The sequence below is a fragment of the Corythoichthys intestinalis genome, chromosome 11, assembly GCF_030265065.1.
Source record: "Corythoichthys intestinalis isolate RoL2023-P3 chromosome 11, ASM3026506v1, whole genome shotgun sequence".
In the NCBI taxonomy this organism is placed as follows: domain Eukaryota; kingdom Metazoa; phylum Chordata; class Actinopteri; order Syngnathiformes; family Syngnathidae; genus Corythoichthys; species Corythoichthys intestinalis.
Window position 1 is genome coordinate 36,654,692 of NC_080405.1, and position 23,811 is coordinate 36,678,502.

At 37.7% G+C, this 23,811-nt stretch overlaps 1 protein-coding gene across 2 annotated transcripts in view; it reads right to left on the reverse strand.

Annotated features, from left to right (window-relative positions):
* The window catches only part of ctnna1 (catenin (cadherin-associated protein), alpha 1), a 54,701-nt gene that overhangs the window by 7,389 nt on the left and 23,501 nt on the right, over positions 1-23,811 (reverse strand). For both annotated transcript variants that reach the window (XM_057849952.1, XM_057849953.1), the window contains exons 8-16: positions 19,116-19,196; positions 18,796-18,948; positions 17,396-17,488; positions 16,842-16,998; positions 16,540-16,740; positions 15,646-15,797; positions 11,526-11,636; positions 10,294-10,475; positions 8,038-8,143 (exon numbers count right to left, since the gene is read on the reverse strand). In XM_057849952.1, the coding sequence (XP_057705935.1) occupies positions 8,038-8,143; positions 10,294-10,475; positions 11,526-11,636; positions 15,646-15,797; positions 16,540-16,740; positions 16,842-16,998; positions 17,396-17,488; positions 18,796-18,948; positions 19,116-19,196 (1,236 nt within the window). The remainder of the gene's footprint in view (positions 1-8,037; positions 8,144-10,293; positions 10,476-11,525; positions 11,637-15,645; positions 15,798-16,539; positions 16,741-16,841; positions 16,999-17,395; positions 17,489-18,795; positions 18,949-19,115; positions 19,197-23,811) is intronic.

Genomic DNA, 23,811 nt, shown 5'->3' on the forward strand with positions numbered 1-23,811 from the left:
GTAGTAAGTTTTTTTTTTTTTTTTTTTTTTTTTTTTAAATTGCTTCTTCCTCTACGCACGTGATGTCAGCCCGTTGTCCCGCATTAAAAGTAATCCAGGCAAAACGTGATGCTTAGAGCTAGCAAAATTAAACAATTCCTCGAGGTGAATAAAATTACTCGGATCAGTTTTTAAACTAGAGTTGCTCGAGTATTCGTTGCAGTTCTAAAAGAAATAAAACTGGCGTAATAGTGTATTACCTCTGTTGTCCTCAATTTCATTTTCCAATTGCAATGCCTTGTGTTGCAGTCTATAAGTGTGTAAGATGACTTTTCAAAAGACTGAATGATGGGATGTTAACCCTTTAAAACAGAAAAACTCTGGCTATACCCTCCAAAAACACAACACCCCCCCCCCCCCCCCCCCCCCATATTATTGAACTGCCCTGCCACTGACAACAATAAATGTTCAATTAACAAACTTGGAAGACTGGCTTTGATGCTCATGTTTCAGTGCCACATTCATTTTGACGGCTCAGTCAAAATGGATTGGACATCTAGCACACTCAATGGCAGCCAATGATTTCCCTACAATAAAATGTCACTCTAAAAGTTATATTTGAGTGAATAGAAGGCACACTCAACGTTTGCATTTTGCAAACAATATTTGTCGAAAATATAACATTGATAAAAGTGGCAATACATTAAATTATCAGTTCAAGCATCTGCAGTTTGTATTAGGGAGTATTAACTCAGTGAGCATATTTAAACATCTAACCCCAACAGTATATTCTTTCGTAGGCCCTTATCAAGCACCCTCTCGATGCCCTGTGACAGTATGAATGAAATGGACTGAATCTCTTTCATCATCGTTATCTTCCTCTGATTAATAGAAATATGGGCCAAGTAGAGGAGGAATATGTAATAGTTGGCATTCCATTAAAGAAAAGTATAAACGAAGATGAGGCAAACTAGAGCTGCAGGGAATGATCATTTTACAGATGAGGACTAATACATAGATGGTACAATGAGCAAAATGGTTAAAAAGCAGGGTAGGACCAAAAACAAAAACAACTGAAAACAAGCAAAGAAAGCACGAGGATGAAGAGTGAGCCAGAGGGTAAATTGTACGGAGGAGTAAATAAGAGCGATATCCAACTGGGGAGAAAGGAAACGGGAGGATTCAACTGCAGCTTGCACGAATACTCAGAGTGCATATATGCTCGCATGTGTGTGTGCGTGCCAACATACCCACACTCACTCGGCAAGACCTGCAATGAGGCTGAATGCAGCAGCCATGCTAATAAGGGCTTGGGGAAGAATTCAGACGGCTGAGAGCAGAGCGCTGTGAAAGCATCACTTGTGCTCGTGCTCGGCTCAGCTGCTGGCTTCACTCTGCAAGACTTCCCTCACTGTGACAAGCGCATTGAGGAGTTGCGCAGAAGCGACAAGATCCCCTTAGATTGTTTGGATAATTCAAATACAAGGCAGGTGTGGTTACCTGTGCGGGATTTACAATCTGACGACATTTACTGTACTATGAATGTGTGTTAAATAAACTCAAATCATCTTGTTCAACTTGTAAAACCATGTACCAATACCTCTCGCAACACTATTGGCAAAATTACCTCACACAGTTATTTAAACACAGAAAATCAAAAGTATAACTGGGCAAAAAAAAAAAAAAGTAAAAAGAACAACAGAGCAGGATGTTAAACCAAAGCATCCACTGTGCCACGCGCTGGGCTAATGTCCATGATATAAATGATGATCAGGAAGGTCAGGTCCAATCATTGGTAATGCCACGCAGTTTTGCTGAATTCTATTATACGGCACAGAGAGAGGCAGAGCTGCTGACCTTTAAAGACGCTTCACCCAGAGGAAATGCCAATTTCCAATATTTACTGACACAGCAGCATTCTAATGAGCCACTGCCAACAACCTGTTGTTGAGAACTACAGGGAAGTAAACCAATGAGTTTTCTGTTTTTTCAGGCAGGTTTGTGTTAAAACAACGGCATTAACATAAAATTACTATTGTCTATTCTATGAGGCAAATCATGTTAAAGAAAAAAAAAAACATGGCGATTTCCCACTGTTTGATTTAGCTCAAATACACGGCAGAGGAGGTGTTTTTACAACTATTTGTCAACTGGGACGGACTGTTAAGTGGAATGAGAGACACCAACAACAATAGAGAAGCATGTGGCTAGTGGCCATAGTAGGGCAAATTATTTCAGGACAATAAAAGAAAATGGAGTGCAGCCATAAAAGTACAGACTGTGACAAATGCTGGCAAATGCACTATTTTTGAAAATGCTTAGCTCACAAACCTAAGACAATGAGTGACACTATGATTCGATTGTTAGCCTAAAAACGCACACTGAATTAAAAAATCAAAACTTGAAGAGACAATCTTCTGAAGATGATAGAAAATGTATGCTTAAGATGGGAAACATAACTGTCACTAAATAATAATAATTCTCATTTTAAGCATTAATTTCAGTAAGGGGCAGAAAGCAGTTCGGGGCCATACACAGGGGGTCATCGAGTTGCGAATGAGTTCAGTTCTTAGGCTGGCTCAGCAGAAACTATGGTACTGGTCTCTAAATGGCAGACGAAGCACGGGCGTTGTAAAATCAAAACGTCATAGGTCGAGGAGTCCCTGTAAAGTGAACATCGAGAAAGCTAAGTATTCTTTGATGTGGAAATATTTATTTGGAACTGACATCAGTCCGTAACTTCAAAGCAGATGTTGGGCAGACTGTCATTAGGTGTGATGACATGCTGACAGGATCACACTCGTCAACAGTTAACGTCTGTTTATGAAGATTTTTTTTTTTTTTTTAGTTATTGCATAGTCGTATTTTTGAACATCAAGAGATTTAGCCTCAGGCTCCTTTGAATTTCAAGTGCATTCCTCTCTCTCATTTAAATAGTTTAATTTGTTGAAATCCAGTTGTATTTCCTATAGTGCTGCAACTATTAATCGATTAACTCGAGTAATTTGATCAGAAAAAAAACTTCAAATTAAATTTTGCTGCTTCGAATATTCGTTTAATTAAAGTGGAGTTGTAATGGTTTGTTTTAAAAGTGTTTGCATTTATTCTTATTGATTGGGTGGATACACTACCCTCTAGTGGTAGCAGTGAATGTGACAACTCATTTAACATGGCTGAAACCAGCTGCTCCCTGTTAAGACCAACATAAGCTAAGTTTTTGTTTGAGCTAATATGTTCTTTAATGCATTCGTAATTTATAGGTATATTTCGCCGTTTTTTTTTTTTGTCGGAATATGTGTTTGAACGATTTGTTAAGAGCATTGTAAAAAAAAAAAAAAAAAAAAAAAAAACGTTATTTTATAGCATTTACGCTAGCAGATGGTTGCTATGCAAGTTATCTAATTGTTCTTTTGTTGTACTTAGATCCTCATTCATTTATCTTTTATACTATTTGAGGCTAAACTCAAGTATTTTAATTTTTTTATGTTCCTAATGCAATTACTCGATTATTCAAACTAACTAGTTGATAGATTAATCGACTACCAAAATAACTGATAGCTGTAGCCATAATTTCCTAAAAACATGCTTCTTCTAGTTTTGATATTTAAATGCTTATTTCCATTTGATTTAATTTCACAATGGTACCTTTACAGTATATCTTTATTGGCAGAGCAATGAAGTAACTAGCATGTTAGAGGTTTTATGTGAGGAAAAAAATCACCTTTCAAAACAATCAATTGTGCATTAATGAAAGTCTACACAAATAGTGAGCTCTTAGTTGGACTAAATGCAAACTGACTGAAAGATGACCCTTGAACTGCTGAGCTGAGAATTTATGGGCTCGTTGGGTGATTTTACTTTTCCAATACTGTAGGTAATTTACAACCCTGTCTGCTGTTAAGCGTCTCACGCCAGAGCCAGGATTAGGCTCTGTCCAGAAACATAGGCTGTGGATCACTATAAATCTCCACTGATTGAATGCAAATTGGAAAAGTACACTATGTCTGTCAGCGTAAATCATGAGGATAAGCCTTGTTTGCATTCACTTACCAACAAATGTATGTCTATGTTCATATACATGTTCAAGTGGTAAACAGGCAAGAAACAGACATTTATAGGGTACATGCTGACAGAAAACTAGATAACTGTAAATCTCCATTAGACAGCATTATTGTTTACCAATAGACTTTGATGGAATTCTGAGATGCCCTGCATAGGAAGGTCATAAATTCTTAATAAACTGCAGTGCAGACCCTACAGACGGCACTGACCTAAATCCTATCATCTGTATGTCTCACTTTTCACTTTAATTAGGATCCATTTCAAGCTTCTGTTTCTCCAAAACACAAAAAATGACCATAATCATCTGCATGCCTCTGATCATAGAAGAAATGCAGTGTAACAAAGTCTTGTGAAGGAGAATGAGTGGTGTGATGCTGTGCTATCAATCTGGGACCATCTGCTGATGTTTTATATGAGGAGTAAAATCTCAAAGGCTCTCAATGCCAGAAGCACAGAGTGCATGTGATTAATATGCCTAGGTTAATGAGCAGGCCCAGCATTGCCTATGCTCTGCTGTCACTACGTATGTGTCTCAGTGGTGATTCGCTAAACTATTGCTGCTGGAGAATGTAGACATTGTACATGGCACGCCTTTTGCTATTAAAAAGGCCTGAGGCATTCCTGTGCTTTGTTGGAGAAATGTCCTAAATATACATATACTGCGTGAGTAAATGCATTCAGTTTAGAAGCGCCACCTGGCAATTATACTGCTAATTAAAAGGGCAAAGCACAGTTAATGGAGTCATCTCTCAGGAGGAATGTTTCTTTCGACACAGAAATGCAATGTCCATTTTATCTACAGTACCTTCCTATTTTGTATCTCTATCTTATATATTATGCCAAAATATGATAGGGTGAGTTATGTAGTATATTTACATTGCGCTTCAAATGATTGCTATGGCTTTGCGACGAAGGATTTGCACCAACTGGATGCATTTATTTAAACCCTAAGCAGAAAAAAATGATTGGGCTCACATTAAATATGCTAATCACAAATTTATAAAGAAATAGTGGGTCATTGGGAGAATAAACAAGCCACCTAAGTCTAACACATGAGATGCACAGATATGGGCACACCTGCTCAGTTACCCATCTGTTTTCTTTGGGGGATAGTACCGTTTTCATATAAGTGAATATGCGTCTCCTAACTGTGTCAGTGAGGCATAAAAAGAACAGACAGCATATGAAGTGCTTTCAAACCACAACTATTCAAATAAAATTCCGTTACAAAGTAGTAAGACTGAAATTACGATAAGCCACTAATATGGATTTAAGGGCACTCTGAGGGCATGCTAAAATAAGTTTTGGACAAGAGTTTTTTTTCTGGTTGTTTTTTTTTTTCTAAAGGGAAAGAATATAACGGGTATTTGTTATAAGTATGTATTCCAACAACATCGTGTCGTGTCTCTCAAAGGCAAATTGACACAAAAAAATCAGTTTCCTCAATTTAGACTTTGGTGCCAACTTTCGCAGCGGATTTTAGATCAACCAGGATAGTTTTAACCAGGATAGTTTGAGTCTATCTCTTTCTGTTCATTATTAATCAGTAGTACAACATGGTCTACTTTTAACTAAGGCTAGATTCATACCGCAGGTCTTAATGCACGAATCCGATTTTTTCGTGTTTTCTGACTCGAGTGAAGCATTAACTTGACAGTCTGAACGTGACAGGTCTTCATAGAAGTGGACCATGTTAAATCCGATCTAAGTCACTTTCGTATGTGGTATCCTGTAAATCCGATCTGAGCCACATTTTTCCAGAATGTGGCGGCGGTCTGAACTGTCAAGTCTCCCAAATAGGAATTCATGCAGCAATTATGTCAGAAAAGAGCGAGAGAGACAGGGTGCTATGGTAGCGGTGCAGCTGTGCATTAGCGTAAGCTCCTAGTTTGAACGCAGCTTTTGGGGAAGGAGCTGGCTTGACAACAGTCATAAAAAATGAAATGGGTTGAGGATAAGGCTGAGAGTGTTCGGTTTTCCCTCTGCCCCAAGTGAGCAATATTTCAAGATTGCTTACAAGGCCGGGAGTTGGGGCAAACTGTAACGTATGTGTGTGTGTGCGTCATGTGTAGTCATTTGTTTTGATGCTCCTGTACATGCGGGTCAGTTTGCACTGCGCGTCTCGGACTGTAAATTAGTGCGCATTCGTGATTCTTGAACGGGCTCAATGGACAAAGACACTCTGAATGGGCACACCAAAAAAACAGATATGACAAAAAAATGGGAATTGTGCATCAAGACCTGTGGTATTAACCTAGCCTAAAAGATGCCATTACTTCCAGAAACTGCTGGATGTTGTGTAGTAGTAAACTGTTGCTAAACATAAAATTCAAAGGCAAAGCAATGAAAGTAATAATAATATATAAGACATCGATTGAGTTAGAAGCAAAAAAAACTGAAAAGCCATGAGTAACAACAGGATGAGAAATCAAAAGAATGAACAACCATGACATAATTGCTAGTTTGGTTTGAGATTTGACAAGCAACAAATTCAGTAAGTCCAGTATTTTAAAATAGCAACATTTCATAAATGGCTAGAAATGCATAAGACATCCTAATGGTGTACAAGTCCCTGATAAAGAATTTAAACTTTAAGATGGAACCTTACTGCTGTTATGATTTCAGCGGCGCAAAGAAGTCAACAATTTTAAGACCGACTAAATTGAAATGCCGGGCCGCCTTTTTGCGCCACTCAATTCCATCCTAAGTGGCTACATGTTCCTGAAAAGAGACACTGGAAACCCAGTGGGTGCATCTGAACCACTCAGGCAGTCTCAGAAGATCTTAATCTGACAGGCAGCTAACATCAATACTGTGATTATACAATGAATAGCACTGTGACAAGACTTCCTAAAAATGAATGAGACTGAGACTGGTTGGAATGGCCACTTTAACCTTGGTACAATACACCACAAAATTAAGTTACTCCAGTAATCAATTGTTTTTTTCCTCGATATATTTAAATCTTTTTTTTTTTTTTTCCCCTTCATCGATAAAAATTCCCAAAAATGCCAGTGACTCATCTTGTTACTACAATAAATAAGTCAATTGCAGAAAAAGGAGATGAATTTGCTTAAGACAGGGCAGAGCACATGAATAAGTTGTTGGATAAATCATATACAGTGTCTCCCGGAGGAGTAGTACAGTGCAAGTGTTTAAGTGAAATATGAAGCCATAGATAATTGAATGCATGTTTCCCTATGTCGTGGGCCATCAGCTCGCAGCCCAAGAATATATGCTGAGAGATGATGGAATCGAGAGTTGCGGAGTAGGAAGGCGAAAGATCCAGGAAAAAGGAATGAGTGGTCCTGAGGAAGTGGCTAATACTATTAGTTGGGTGTCTTCATGAATAACAAATCAAAGCCATGCTTAACATCAGTCACACCCTAACAGATGAGCGTTTTGTGAGGTTAAGAGGACTCGTGTAAAAGTAGGGCTGCACAATTATGGGCAAAAAATAATAATCATGATCATTTGGATAGTTCTTGTAATCATAATTACCAATTAGTGTAAGTAATAATGTAATCGAGTGCAGTGTTCAGTGTAAAATGAAAGGTTACAATTAATGGATTATCATTATTTAATAGATAATAATAATGATGTTAAAGGTTTCATTTCTATCACCGTGACTGAACAGGTTGCATTATTTTGTTACAGTATTTGTGCAGTTTATTGACGCCTGGATTTTGTAATTTTAAACTTCTGCTAGTAATTGGCTAACAACTAGTTGATAAAATGTTTAAAATGCGGGGTCTAATGCACATCAACTATCATCACCATATTTAATCTTCAATGCTAAACTCACAATCATTATGAAATGTGATCGTGAATCCCTATTTAAAGAAGGGCAAAAATGAATTTCATTAATCTGTGAATGTTTTTCCTTGCTGCGTTTACATCAGTCAAGTCTTTCAAAAATCAAAATTGATATTTCAAGAGCGGGACAGTGAAAGAGCTACATGGATACCTCTGAGTTATAAGGTAATAGGAACTTACATTATCCGCGATGGTGCGACCCAACTTGTCCATTCTTGATCCGGCCTCTGCAATTTTCTTGGCAGCACTAATGACATCAGATGTATTCTTTAATGGTCCTTTCCCCCTGGAAAGTAACATTTTAAAAATCAGCTTCTGATATGTTGTATTGATGTAGTATTATTTTATTAAATAAAGGAAACATTTATAGCATGTACAGATGGAGTAAATATATATATATATATATATATATATATATATATATATATATATATATATATATATAAAATTTAGTCCAAATATCCAAATGTCCAAATATAAGTTATTAATACATCTGTGAATGTAACCTGTCCTGCCTCACACCTAAATGATACAGCACAGTCTTTACTATAGCCTTGTTTCACAAATTGTTGCTGCAGGTTGCTACAGCACAATAGGGCTAAATAGTAGTAGGAAAGTGTACGTTGTTAAAACTGGATAACAAAGCGCACATTTGAAAACTAGCAAACCCCTCTGTTTTTCCCCTTGAATCTATTGTTTTACACTGGCTTCAATGGGGGGAAAATCAGTGTAATAGTTCAACAACATCTTTCTATTGGCTTATAATTTCAAAGCAATGTATCGTCAACCTTTTTGTCTAGATGTATTACTTGACAATCATTTACAGTATTTGGGTCAGTGGTCATAATGGCTTTAAAAAGGGAAATCATAAACGTGACCCTCAACAAAAACAAGTTCAACTCCACTGTTCTTACCTAATCCAAATTTAATCAGTGCATGCAATGAAAAAGTATATAAAGTTATAAACATTCAAATATAATTCAGAAAAGGATTCTTGCATGCTATTAGATGAAAACAACTTCTGAAAATGCTTATTTCTGTTCGCAAACCCACAAGAAACGAATGAAGCGAGTCCCTCCATGAATGTTTTGAGCTACAACTCATGCGTTATTTAAATTGAATCTAAATGCAGGAGACCATGAAATCAGTCTACTAACAAGACCATGTCACTTAAAAAGGACAACAGTCATTAACTTTCAATCACACAACCCTTTCACAGAAGACAATCACTGTTACCACCAGAGAGTTAGGAGGGAAAAAGCATACTAGTTAATATTCACTGGTGCAGTGAAAAACAATGAAAACACCTCAACTACCATAATGCACTACAGAAACATGTGTAGATGGGATATTCTCATTTTGCAACACTTCTTGACCCTACATACTGTCAACTGGACCCCTTGATCCAGTCTACCATTGTGCAGTGCTATTTTTTTCCCCGCATCCCCACAAGGGACCAAGGGAAACAGTTGGCAAGAGACATAAATTCAAGTCAACACAACTCTCACTAGGATTAAAAAAAAATTAAATCACCTAACCAGGACAGATGGAATTTTGTGTCATATTCATATTCCTTACACTCCGATGCGCTGCTGCAAATTAAGTCATGATACTAATATAAAAGCCTGTCTTGAGCCGGAATTTGAACCTTAAACTGCTAAATCCTATTTTTTTAAGGGTACTTGACTAAAGTTGATGATTTCCAGGATAAGAGGCCTTTCTGACAGGAGGACACCGTAGGAAAGGAGCTGATCAAGACACAGCTGCATGCGCCAAGATGTTTGATCAAGCAATACCGGCACCCAAAACTCTATATTAGGTGGCCCCCAAATATATTGCATGTCTCCAAGCCACAAATGCTTTATTCATAAGGGCCAACAGAAAGCCATAAGCAATGGAGGAAGTCAACAAGAATCACTCTCACTACAGATTTGTCATGAGAGGTCGAGATCAATTACTTCACACAGCATTAACCTTGGCAAAGCATTGTGCCAGCTCAAGGTTGAAGGGGCAATAATTTGGGCGAAGGTGGAATTAGCTAGCGACTGACCTTCTGTGTGCTGCTATACCATGCAGGCGTGATGGAATAATATGAACATGCAGTATATATTCACTCATACAAACCTTCACGTGCCTATTTCTGCTATGTGATTTGTTTTACCAAGCACAATTGAGCATACGTTTTCATCTATGTTCATATGCATGAATTGGCATGCTCCAATTTAATGGATGTTTTCCACAAATTTGGACTTTGTACAACAAAGTGAAAATCTGTATTGCCTTTGATGTTACGCCAATACCGCATTTTTCAAGACCCATGTTTCAGCGAAATCAAGCATTTATTTATTGATCACACTTACTGGTCAGCAAATGTGTCCTTCAAACAAAACTGCCCTCTTCCATTTTTGTTGGGGAAATCAACAGAGTAAAACTCACCTGGTGAAGTCTGTCATTTCCATCATGATCATGCACATCTGCTTGGCCAAAACAATGATGTCATTGCCGCTGTCATCCCATTTGGATACCTCGGCATCCAGCTTGCTCTTCTCCTCCTGGAAACTGGCAACTTGCTCTGCTATCTTTGCCTTCTGTTCCTGTGGCAACTGAGCCATAATAGCCTAAAGCAGGGAATAATTGAAGGAAAACAGGTCAAAATTGCAGACTGTGGCTGTCTTTTTATGGTTTATAGACTTCACTAGCATGGTGCTATGGGAGATCACAGCTTAGATTTAGTGTGTCAAGATGGGTCTACATTTATAGGTTGATTGATTTTCAAGAATTTTAAAACTGTTACTTGTCAGTTTAAATTTTAGATAGTGAATAATATACAAGACTGTTTAAAAAAAATAAACTAAGGCATTGGTCAACATCAATAATGATATTCAGCATTTACAGAGTAAACATTTTAACTAGGCCTCAGGCAACCCAAGATCAATACAAGGAGATTTGTTCAGCACTATTTAATGCAATGCACAAATGTTTCCAAATCCACCTATATGGAGTGTATAATTGAAGGACAGCTACCGAACAGGAAATCAGATCTACCACGAATGAGATGTAGAGGTCAGTGAGGGAAGACGCTTGATAGCGTGTCATAATCAAGAAAACAAAGGATTATGGCTGTCACAAATACTTTTAGAATTATCATATTGATTATTGCATTAAATAAAATATTTTTCTTATTTGGTAAAATTTAATGCCAAACAGCAACCAAATCACATCACAGATGAGTGCTCAAAGCTGTAGAGTTTAAAATGTCACCAAAAATCAAAAATATTTGGGCACCCATTGAGACACTTTCAGAGTTTGAAGTGACCTTGAGTATAAAGAACCACCTACATTTTGGTGACAACTGGTTGCTGCCACGTTACATAAAATACAGTAGATAACACACATAGCACCAATGATGGACTGATTCACAATAAGCTGGGAAAATGTGCAAAATTTATAACATTACACATTGCACATAATATTGGATTGAAAGCACAGTTTGTTCAGAAGCACAGTATTAAAAAAAAAGTATTTTAAAGAACAGGAACTGCAGATTGTCTGTTGGCTTTCTGCATTTTGACACTGTTCCACACAAGGATATGACACTATGATTTTGTATCTGTTAATAAGTTTGGTCTATCTGCATCGGCTGATTTAAGCAAAAACTCCAAACTTACCCTTGCACTCTGCCCAGCAATCAACTGGTCATCTTCCGTCTGCACGCTGGTCCTGCTGCGAACATCGAAGTCTTCAGTCTCAAAGTCAGAGTCATCCAACTCTTCTGGAGTCTACAGAAGACAAAGAAAAGGACCATAGATGTAAGAACAAAAAAAAAAAAAAAAAAAAAAAAAAAACAATCAAAAAACAGCTTAAGAGCCCAATTCAGCCTAAGAGAGACACTGACAAAGGTCCACTTCTGATAACCTCTATATGAAAATTAAGATTTGTGCAAAAAAATAAAAATATAAACCAATGTAGTGCTTAGCCAACAGAAGACATAGAAGAATTAGTTGGTACAAAACAATAGACAAAAAAGTTTAGAATCCCATCTGGCATTATTGGAAAAGAGAAAGATGTGTGAGAGTTGTGCAGTGTGTGTTGCTACTTCAAATTTAATCCACCACAATCTTTTAATATAAAGTCGACCATATGCTTCTGTTTATACGCAAACATTCAAATACAGTAAAACTTCATTACTCGTGTACGTTTGGGAAGCTACAATATTAAATGGATTACAAGAAAGAAAAGGTGGTCAAAGAGAAGGCAATTCTTGCTAGGCTGTGCTTACCTAGGGGATTTACCTTCCCTGTTTAAACTGCTTTTGAGTAGTTCCATCTAAAAATAAGTGAAGGTCTTTTGTTTTACGGAATGTAGTGATATTCTTGTGCAAGGAATGTGGATATGGTTTCAGGTACAAAGCTGTACTGACTCATAGGCATCCCTTTCAAGCAAGACAATGGTGTTCAGTGGGGCGTAGATATCACCTGCCGTGGCCTGAGCAACAGATGAATGTGGGAGGCTCACAAATGGGAGCTCATGGTTGGCAGCAAAAAGCCCCCTTTTTTAAGCAGTGTCAATACCATTCTACACTTAAAAAGGTTTTGCCAGGGTTTGTTTTTCAATACAAGTGATAAAATATATAATTTGTCCCATTTTAGTTGAGCTATACGAGTCATGAATAACCTGCTGTAGCTGATCATTTTTAACAATAGCAGCTTAACTAAAAGATTACTTGTCTGCTAAACTGTCATGTTGGAAATTGCATTTTTTCTCTTGTGCTTTTTGAAACATATGGAGCCTAGCTTGGAAAGTTGAAAAACATATCACCTTGAGCACAAATCTAGGAAGAAACCAACCTTCCGCCCATTTGTAACTGTCAGCAGCTCTCATACTTATGATACTCTCATGTCTGGAGGGCATATTTTCTGATGTCACTGTTGGAGGGCAGAGTGCTCAGTCCAGCTTGACAAATACAGTCTGACCACCAATTTTGGAAGGCAGAGGGACATCTGCTGAACAATTCTTAGGGTGAAGAACAATGTGGCCTGTAGCAATTTTCATGTATTTAGGAAATAGTATTTTTCCAGAATGTAATTGTTAGGAAGAATTTTGAGGAGTTTCAAGTACTGTATTTATCGGACTACAAGTCGCACCTGAGTATAAGTCGCACAAGCCATAAAATTCTCCCAAAAAACATATATAAGTCGCACTGGAGTAAAAGTCGCATTTTGGGAGGAAATTTACTTGATAAAATCCAACACATAGAGTGGTAAATGGTTATTTAAAATAAAAATATAATAGAGAACAAGATGCTGAATAAGTGAACAGTATGATGTTACATGATGCATGAACAAGGAAATGCGAACGTGACCAGTATGTTAACGTAACATAGCTATTAAGAGTTATTCAGATAACTATAGCATAAAGAACATCCTAACAATATTACCAAACAATCAGTGCCACTCCAAAACACCAAAATAACATGTGAAATGATATAATAATGTGTTAATAATTTCAAACATAAGTCGCTCCAGAGTATAAGTCGCACCCTCTGCCAAACTATATACAGTGCCTTGCAAAAGTATTCGGCCCCCTTGAACCTTGCAACCTTTCGCCACATTTCAGGCTTCAAACATAAAGATATAAAATTTTAATTTTTTGTCAAGAATCAACAACAAGTGGGACACAATCGTGAAGTGGAACAAAATTTATTGGATAATTTAAACTTTTTTAACAAATAAAAATCTGAAAAATGGGGCGTGCAATATTATTCAGCCCCCTTGCGTTAATACTTTGTAGCGCCACCTTTTGCTCCAATTACAGCTGCAAGTTGCTTGGGGTATGTTTCTATCAGTTTTGCACATCGAGAGACTGACATTCTTGCCCATTCTTCCTTGCAAAACAGCTAGAGCTCAGTGAGGTTGGATGGAGAGTGTTTGTGAACAGCAGTCTTCAGCTCTTTCCACAGATTCTCGATTGGATTCAGGTCTGGACTTTGACTTGGCCATTCTAACACCTGGATACGTTTATTTTTTTAAACATTCCATTGTAGATTTGCCTTTATGTTTTGGATCATTGTCCTGTTGGAAGATAAATCTCCGTCCCAGTCTCAGGTCTTGTGCAGATACCAACAGGTTTTCTTCCAGAATGTTCCTGTATTTGGCTGCATCCATCTTCCCGTCAATTTTAACCATCTTCCCTGTCCCTGCTGAAGAAAAGCAGGCCCAAACCATGATGCTGCCACCACCATGTTTGACAGTGGGGATGGTGTGTTCAGGGTGATGAGCTGTGTTGCTTTTACGCCAAACATATCGTTTTGCATTGTGGCCAAAAAGTTCAATTTTGGTTTCATCTGACCAGAGCACCTTCTTCCACATGTTTGGTGTGTCTCCCAGGTGGCTTGTGGCAAACTTCAAACAAGACTTTTTATGGATATCTTTGAGAAATGGCTTTCTTCTTGCCACTCTTCCATAAAGGCCAGATTTGTGCAGTGTACGACTGATTGCTGTCCTATGGACAGACTCTCCCACCTCAGCTGTAGATCTCTGCAGTTCATCCAGAGTGATCATGGGCCTCTTGGCTGCATCTCTGATCAGTTTTCTCCTTGTTTGAGAAGAAAGTTTGGAAGGACGGCCGGGTCTTGGTAGATTTGCAGTGGTCTGATGCTCCTTCCATTTCAATATGATGGCTTGCACAGTGCTCCTTGAGATTTTTAAAGCTTGGGAAATCTTTTTGTATCCAAATCCGGCTTTAAACTTCTCCACAACAGTATCTCGGACCTGCCTGGTGTGTTCCTTGGTTTTCATAATGCTCTCTGCACTTTAAACAGAACCCTGAGACTATCACAGAGCAGGTGCATTTATACGGAGACTTGATTACACACAGGTGGATTCTATTTATCATCATCGGTCATTTAGGACAACATTGGATCATTCAGAGATCCTCACTGAACTTCTGGAGTGAGTTTGCTGCACTGAAAGTACAGGGGCCGAATAACATTGCACGCCCAACTTTTCAGTTTTTTATTTGTTAAAAAAGTTTAAATTATCCAATAAATGTTGTTCCACTTCACGATTGTGTCCCACTTGTTGCTGATTCTTGACAAAAAAAATTAAATTTCATATCTTTATGTTTGAAGCCTGAAATGTGGCGAAAGGTTGCAAGATTCAAGGGGGCCGAATACTTTTGCAAGGCACTGTGTATATACATATATATATATATATATATATATATATATATATATATATATATATATATATGTGTATACATATATAAACAAACTGCAAATTATAGTCCGAAAAATACAGTACTAAAGTGCCCCATTTTGGGGCGCTGGAACCGCAAAACTCTAAAAAGTCTTCCACAGTGAAAAGTTTACTGTAAATTCCTCTTGCACATATTCAGTACAACTACAAAAAAAACTTTTTTTTTTTTTAAAGGTAGATCATTTTAGAACAAGATGATAGTTTTGCTCCTATTGGTACCTGAAATAATTGGGATTTTTTTTTTATCTTAATTTACAGTGATTCTTAAATTTGTTGCAGTTACCACATGGTTTGAATTTCACACGAGCACTGAAAAATTGCTCTATTCCTACTTTTTCAGTTTTTTGTGTTTTCCATATTAAATGCTGTATTAATTAATGGGGGAAAGAAAAAGTTGCTATTAATTTCATTGATTTCCTGCAAAATGACTATCGGGATATAGCATTTGGTCGATCTAAAGGTACATTTCCAAATTTGCAAAAGATACAATAATAAATTCTATGAGGAAGGGAAGCCATGTGTTCAACCTTACCCTTATCATGAGGACAGCCTTGCGAATGTCTCGAATCCCATCATATACAAGACGGGAAGCATCAATGAACTCATTCTCATCAACCGGCTGCGTGGGGTTTGCGCTCAAGGCCTCTACTGCAGACTCAATTTGCTCCGTGAACCGTGGCATCACTGAGGGAGGGTGAGATGAAAGGTGGAAAAAACAATATTTGAGCAAGATTTCTTTGAAGAAGCCACAGAGTAAGAGCTTCAACCAATACAACCACAGTGTACGCAATGGCAAATCAAAAATACACCAACACGGGGAAAAAAAGGTTACAAATACAATGGAACAAGAACAACAAGTTGTTAATTAACTCGTCAATCTGTTTCCTTAGTTGCAATGCTGTAAGTGGTAATATGCCTATGTTACTGTATGGTCAATGTAAAAACAGTTCATTTCATTTGAAAGCAATTATTTATTTTAATTAGGCCTTGGCGAAAACAGATTTTATGAATTCAATTTTTTTTTATGTGAATTAGAAAAAAATAATTTGAGTTTTTCTATTCTTTTTTTTGTCAAAAAGGAAAGTAATAAATTTGTAGTTCTTTTTAATTCACATGTAAAATAAGACTATTAGCATCTCTTCACACCACACTGGCCTTGAAAAAGCTTAGTTCATGGTGTTTTTTTGTCGTTGGCTTAATCTCATCTGGTACTGTCAAGGCAGAATATTTTACCAACTTGCATCTTTTTATGCTTGTAATGCACATTTGTGTTCATTTGATAATCAATTGCGATCCTGCTACGACTCCTACTTCAAGAACCAACCAGGCAAGTTAACATCAATCTGTCATGATTATGATGCCTTCGTACAATTCCTCCAAACAATTTAGCACTGTACTGAATATCATTGTTGTATCAGAGTCGCACCTGTGTCAGTCAGGAGCTTGGTTGCCTCCAAGACTTTCTCTGTGTAGATTCCAGGTTCATAATTGTCCATTTCAGAAGTGACCACATGGACCACTCGAGCAGCACGGCCACGAATTGCCCCGGCAGTGCGATCTAAACCGTCCACATCTTTCTCTTGCAGAGCGATAACACACTTATTCACGTCCTCCAGGATGTGGTTCTCTGGGGAACAATACGATAGCATAACCAGTAAGATTTCCTTGCGTTATACTCTATGATTCGCATCGTCATCTTGGTATGGGGATCTCCCAAGTAATACTTACCTGAGACACAAAGGAAGTCGTCAATGGATGTAATGTCATCAACAGCATCCGTAAGGACTCTGACTTGCTTCTCCCATTGCTCCTTGAACAAATCCATATTGTCTTGTGCCACCTTACTGTTGGGCTTTGCAGCTAGGGCCAAGGCTGCATTAATCACCTATATTCACCAAATCACAAACACACACAGTTTAGTCATTAGATTGATTGGACTCATTGGACAATTAATAATACCCTAATCTACAACTCCAGTGTTGAGACTGCACTCTGAAGATAACATTTTCAGGAAACTATTTCTGAATGAAATAAAATGATGAAAAACCATCCTGCGAATAAATCTACATGCTAGCTTTTCCTATATTTCAAATCAAAGCTACTTGAAGAGTAAAATTTGAAAACTATTTGGGATCAGGAAGAAAAATAGATTTTAGGATTATATTTATTTTCCTTTTTATTAATCCTGCAATGGGGATATTTTTATTTTAAGTCCTTATTTTACAATATTAGCTAAATCAATAGACCGCTTGCTAGAAGCTAGTATTAAATGCCGCAAGTACCTGAGGACAAAGGGTTTCCAATTGAGATGCTGCCATCCGAACCAACTTCACTCCCTCCTCATTGTTGGAGATTGAACAAGCCAAGTTGGCCACCTTTAAAAAATAGAAATAGCACACACAGGAAAGAATTGAGAAAATTACATTTTTTTTCTTGAAGACTTCAAAAATGGAAACATCCCTAATTTTTTAATACATTTTACAGCTTCCAAAGAAACACTGCTTCTCCAGAAAAATGTAGGTCAGCAACTGCTGGATATGCAGACTACAATGCATAAAGAGAACGTCTGGGATGATTGGAACTGTGCAAGAATTGGATTATTCAAGCAATAATGTGCTTAAATGTAATCTATTACAACTCGTGACTTTACTAGAGCATGAGGGAAAAGTGACAAATATGGGTCCTATCTTTATCGCTTTAAATATTCACTGGTATAATTCCAGCAACAAAAAGCCACACAATTCCAACAAAAGGTAGAGGGATCAGTTTAGATGGCAACTAAAGATAAATGTGGGTCAGTCATAATGTCATGTTTTAAACAATGTGAATGAACTAATGGATCATTTGCCTTTAGGCCACCTATTCTTTTGCTCATATCATGTGACCAGAATAGTACTACAACACTGATTCTGGTTTTGTTAGAGACCAATTTTTCTAGAAACAGTTATTTCCTTTGAATTGGGACTCAACATTACATTAAAAAAATAAGGACACCAAGGATGGTCACAGCTCTACACATATGGCAAAGAACACAAATTGATCCAGTTATGTAAGAATTCTCAATCATAAAATTTGGTATTTTGTTATTTCCTTTTTCAGCCTTGTTTTTTCATATACGGTTTCAGGCGAGAATTTTCATTTTGGTAGATCCCTAAGAAAAATATACAGTGAATGTTTTTCAGACTGAAGCATCTGTGCAGATTAGAAAACTGTATGCATCAACTTGAGATGTAGACTAAATGAAAAAGCAAGTAGGCAGTTACTTTTAGTAACGGGTGCTTTCATATTCAAGTAGCAATCACACATACAAGCTATTAGCCTTTTTAATTTCTTGAGGTCTGACTAAGATTTTTCATGGCAATTAAAAAGGTTTTATCCTTGATGTGGTGATCCATTGTGTCCAATTCACCAGCAAATTGTTTGGCTAAGCTGCTCTGCTCTCAATGAAGCAGCCAATACAGTAGGCTCGTCGTCAACTGGCCATGGGGAGCTGTCCCTTTTCAAATGTAAGCATCTGATGCTACAACATGAGCCTTCAAGGAATTGAGTACACTACTACATTATTGATATGAGCTTGTGCTGACACTGGCTGGTTGCTCCTCCAAAAACATGAAAAATGTCAATAAACCAAAATCAGTCAATGTTGCATTGGGGTTTGAGAACAGACAACATCTTATTTTACCTCAATTAGTTTGTTGGCATGCTCACGGAACACCTGTGCATATTCCTTGACTTCTTTCTCATTGCCATTCTTTGCAGCTTCAATCAAAACCAGGAGGGGTACATTGGTTTCCAAAAATGAGTCAGACACATGGTCCATTACTGCTTTGCGTAGCTAAAAGGGAAGAAAAGGAAGAAGAAAGCAATGGTTTATGTTTTCAAAGCATAGGCTATATACAGTACATTTACATAAATTAAAATGCTCTACTAAAAGGCAGGCTCTTTATTGTTGTTAAATAACAAGTGGGGGGGGGGGGGGGGGGGTCGGACAAAACAAAACACCTGTCTGCGGAGGTCCCTTGTTTTCTTTGTCATCCTGTCGATGGCTGTGTTCAGAGCATCACTCCTGTCTTTTCTCCCAGCCTGTAAAAAAAGAAAAAAAACAAACAAATACAAGAAAATCATACACCGCATTGTAAATAAATGTTCTGTGAGATAATTTCCAATCTGGAAGAACTACACAATTTAAATGTCTCATACATCCAGCATATTATCTATACCGCTTATCCTCGCGAGATTCACAGGGTCGCTGAAGCCTATCCAAGTTGACTACGGGTAGGAGGTGTTTTAAACCCTAGACTGGATTATAGCCAAACGCTGGCCTGACAAGTCCCCTGATGCTAAATTAATTTCATACGCAGCGCTATTGAATAAACTCCAAACAAGTCTCATGCACATCCAAGATCCAATGTTTTACATCCGGTTTGATTAGTTGACTAGCGTATTTTTCGGACTATAAGTCGCAGTTTTTTTTGTTTTTTTTTCCATCATAGTTTGGCAGAGGGTGCATCTTATATGTGTGATTATTTACGGTCGGGTTGGGCCGACTTCTCTCTTGCTAACTTTTTTAAAAATAAACATAATCATATATTTATACTAAAAGAATGTATGGATGTTAAATACAATAAATAATTTGGATAAAACAGAGAAGGCGCTGTGCATGCCTGCGCACGTAAACGCAGTGGCCCCACTCTCTTTTCAATCTTTTCCTCCCGCCATTGTGCCCTCCGCGAGCATCCTGGTATTTCTTTTTCGATATGGAGCAGTTAGGAGTGAAACACAAACTAAAGACAGGGGAATTGAAAAGCAACAACTGCGGTAGGAGTGGGATATGGAAAGGATTCAAACTGATTGTTGAAGATGCTATACAGAAACCTGTGTCGGCTTCGCTGAAAGTAAACGAATGTGGCGCCTTGGTCTAGAGGAGATTAAAATAAATGTCAAATCTAATATCAGCCTGTTAGAACACACACACAAATATAAAACATATAAATGTTTATTGAATATCCATCTTTCAATCTTGTTTAACTCGGAGAATTTGTTACAAAAGACAGGATTTAATTTGTTATTATTATGCATATATGCACTAGCATTGTCTCAAATGTGATCACACAAAACGCAACCACGCATTGCATCCCCACATTTCCTCCTTGTCCTGAGTCCTCATAAAAAACTAAAAAAAAAAACAAACATTAAATTTCTTTTTTCTCGGGATCATGCTTACAAATAAAACATAAAATTTCGGGTTTTTTCAAGCTCGGGCAAGCAAATCAAGTTAATTGATCGGGCTTGGGCCCCGTCGGGCTTTAAAACCCGTGGGTCGGGCTGGATTTTTTTGGCCCGATCTAACTTCTAGCGTCATGTAATGTTAGCATTCCGTACACCTACTCAGCCTGTTGTTCTCTATTGTATTTTAAATGGTCTGTTCTTGGTGCTGGATTCTATCAAATACATTTTCCCCCAAAAATGCGACTTATACTCCGGTGCAACATCTATGTTGTTTTTTTTCTTTTCATTGCGCATTTTTTGGCTGTTGCGACTTATACTCAGGTGCGACTTATAGTCCAAAAAATACGGTAATCACAAAAGTAAAGTTATTTCTCAACTATCATAATTGTGTGTGGCAGTCCTATTTGTGGTGTGACACTTTGAAACTAACTAAATAATTCACTTTTCAATTCATTATTTCAAATAGGAAAATGTTTTGACCCTAGACCTGTGTAGGATGATGCTTCATTGATTCTGTAGAAATTTGGAAAGTCAACTGGTCATTGTATTCCCTATATTTTTCTGACTATTTTTAAACCTACAATTTAAAAGTTTAAATTATGTACAGAAACATTTCATCTCTTTTTGGCAGAAGTGTAAGCTAAGTGGCAAGCAGTCGTCAACCCCTAACCACTGTTCCCCACAGAGCAGGGAAATGTTCTGCCTCATTCGCCAAACTGTTCAAGTGGAAGTTACCAGAACTAAAACTTTCTTACACAAGACTCGCACCGGGTTGGCTCCCAAAATCTTAAAAGCTAGGCAGAGGACAGGACATTAGTTAGAAGGTTCAGATTTCTAATCCATTACTGACAGCTACTGTATATTGGTGACAGAAGCGTTGACAACTGGGGTGGCATGGCGAATGGTAGGAGTGGCAGCTGCCGCCGTCTGGATGCACCAGCGGGGTGCACATGGAGACATGCAATCACCCGTACCATTAATCCAGAGACCCCCCCCCTCCCAACCCACCCAGATGGATGCAATTCAGTGGTAGGAGCTTTAGTCTGCAATGACCCTATTCCTGCAATTCAATTTCATTCAAGCCTAGCCTATATTTCATTTCCACACCAGAGAGTTCGAAAACACTTATTCAGGTGCTCATTAAGGAGGCAGTTTCTCTGTGACAGTTATTATGTTTCTCAAGAAAATCTATGACTCTCTTTAAGGACAGATTTAAAAACATCCTTTGACAAAACCATGTAGTGGAGTACATGAAAAGTGTTATAAAGTTATTTTTTTCCCCTGTGAAAATCCTAATAAAGTTATTTTTTCCCCTGTGAAAATCCTATAATTTTTAGTAACCCCTAAACAAACAAGTCATATTTCCAGAGGCATCGCAGGCTTGAGACGATAACAGTAATTCAGAGGAAGGACTTACATGCAGGTCAGTGCAACTAAACAGGAAAAAAGTTCGGACTGCCAATCTACAGTACACATACCTGTCGACCGTAGGAATTAATTTCTAGAATGACTTGTGTACATATTCGGAATTCTTTTTAAATTATGTGAAGAACATTACCGTGGGACAGTAGCTGTACTAGATTATCAATAGGATAAAAACTATTCTGCTCGCTATTCGGTAGTATTGTGTTCTAGGGATGTCCCGATCCAGGTTTTTGCACTTCCGATCCGATACCGATATTGTTTTGCACTTCCGATCCGATACCGATACCGGCCTCTCTGAGCATGTATTAAAGTTTAAAGTTATTTAGCCTCCTTACTTAGTTGTCAGACTCATGTTGAAAAGGGTTTTAGTAGTCTTTATAACAACTTGCCAGCTGAATTAGGTGAGTTGGAATAACACATAATGGTTGGTAACAAGAAACTGACCTGTTTATTAAATGATAAACACAAAACATTATAAATAACAAACAAATGACATTCAGACAGTAAACATGCTAATAATATTGTAAACTGTCTTAAAAAAGCAAAACACACAAACAACCTCAAACTATTAACTATTACACACTCCCTTTGATTTGCTTGCCCAGCCCGAAAAAAAACCAAAATTTTATGTTTTATTTGTAGGCACGAGCCCGAAAAAAAACAAAATTTTATGCTTTATTTGTGAGGACTCGGGAGCGATGCGTGGTTACGTTTTGTGTGATCACGTTTGGTGACGCCAGTGGCGCCCCCAGAGTATAAATTTGTTGGCCACCCCACTGGCCACCCTGCTTGCCAGTATATCGTTACATTGTTGTAGCATCAGATATGCATTTCATCCCAAATGCAAATCTCCCAGCACCTGCTTTTCCCCATTAATTATTTTGTTTTTTTAAATGTACACCTTATGCCTAATATATACATAACACAATAAAACAACATTTTTGTGGAACTCAAAATGTTGACTGGACAGTTATGGACTATGCACATTAAATCATTGGTAACATCAAATATTACACAATACACCAAAGTATATCAGTAGCCGTGTCCTTAAGTCTTTCTGATAGTTTTCACCTGACCTTTTTACTGCAATAATATAATGAAAACCTGAAATTATGGCTTTTAGTTTTGGTGTGCCACCCCAAGATTTGAAGTGGCCCCATCTGGCCACCCCTATGAAAAATTTCTGGAGGCGCCACTGGGTGACGCCAGTGCATATATGCATAATGATAACAATTTATAGCCTGTCTTTTGTAACAAATTCTCCCAGTTAAACAAGACTGTAAGATGGATATTCAATAAACATTTATATATTTTATATTTGCATGTGTGTTCTAACAGGTGGATAGTGGATTTGACATTTATTTTAATCTCCTCGAGTTGGCAGAAAAAAAACGCAAGTTTTCTCAATGTTTAAATACTCTACATATTTTTATCATTCTACTGTAAATGCATTTACACAGCGAAATAACGCTGGAAAAGTACATACATACATACATACATACACATACATACATACATACATACATACATACATACATACATACATACATACATACATACATACATACATAGTTTTAGTATAAATATAAGAATTTTTTTTTTTTTTTTTTTTGAAAAAAGTCTGCCCGATGCGTCTAAATCCCATTTTACTCACGAGAGATAACGGCTCGTCATCCAGAATGATTCCTTCGGCAATGACTCTTCCCTGGGCTTTGGGACTGTCAAGTGACAGTTTGTCACGCATAGCAAAAGTTTCTGCCAGCGTTCGTTGCGTATGACCTTTTTTTCTGTCTTCGGTTTTCTCCTTATACTCCTCATACTCCTTGTATTGTTTGTGGTGGTATTTCGATAAATGCTTGATTAGTTTGGTTGTGTTAACACTTCTTACAGCTTTACCACCACGCTTGACTTTATTGTGGCATATGTTGCACTCTGCCTCTTCGTCTTTGTCATCCTTTTAAAGTGAAATAATCCCACACAGCTGACATTTTCACCGATAGTCTCTCAGTCAATTGGGAGACGGTAATGTAGTGTGTTGAAGGTG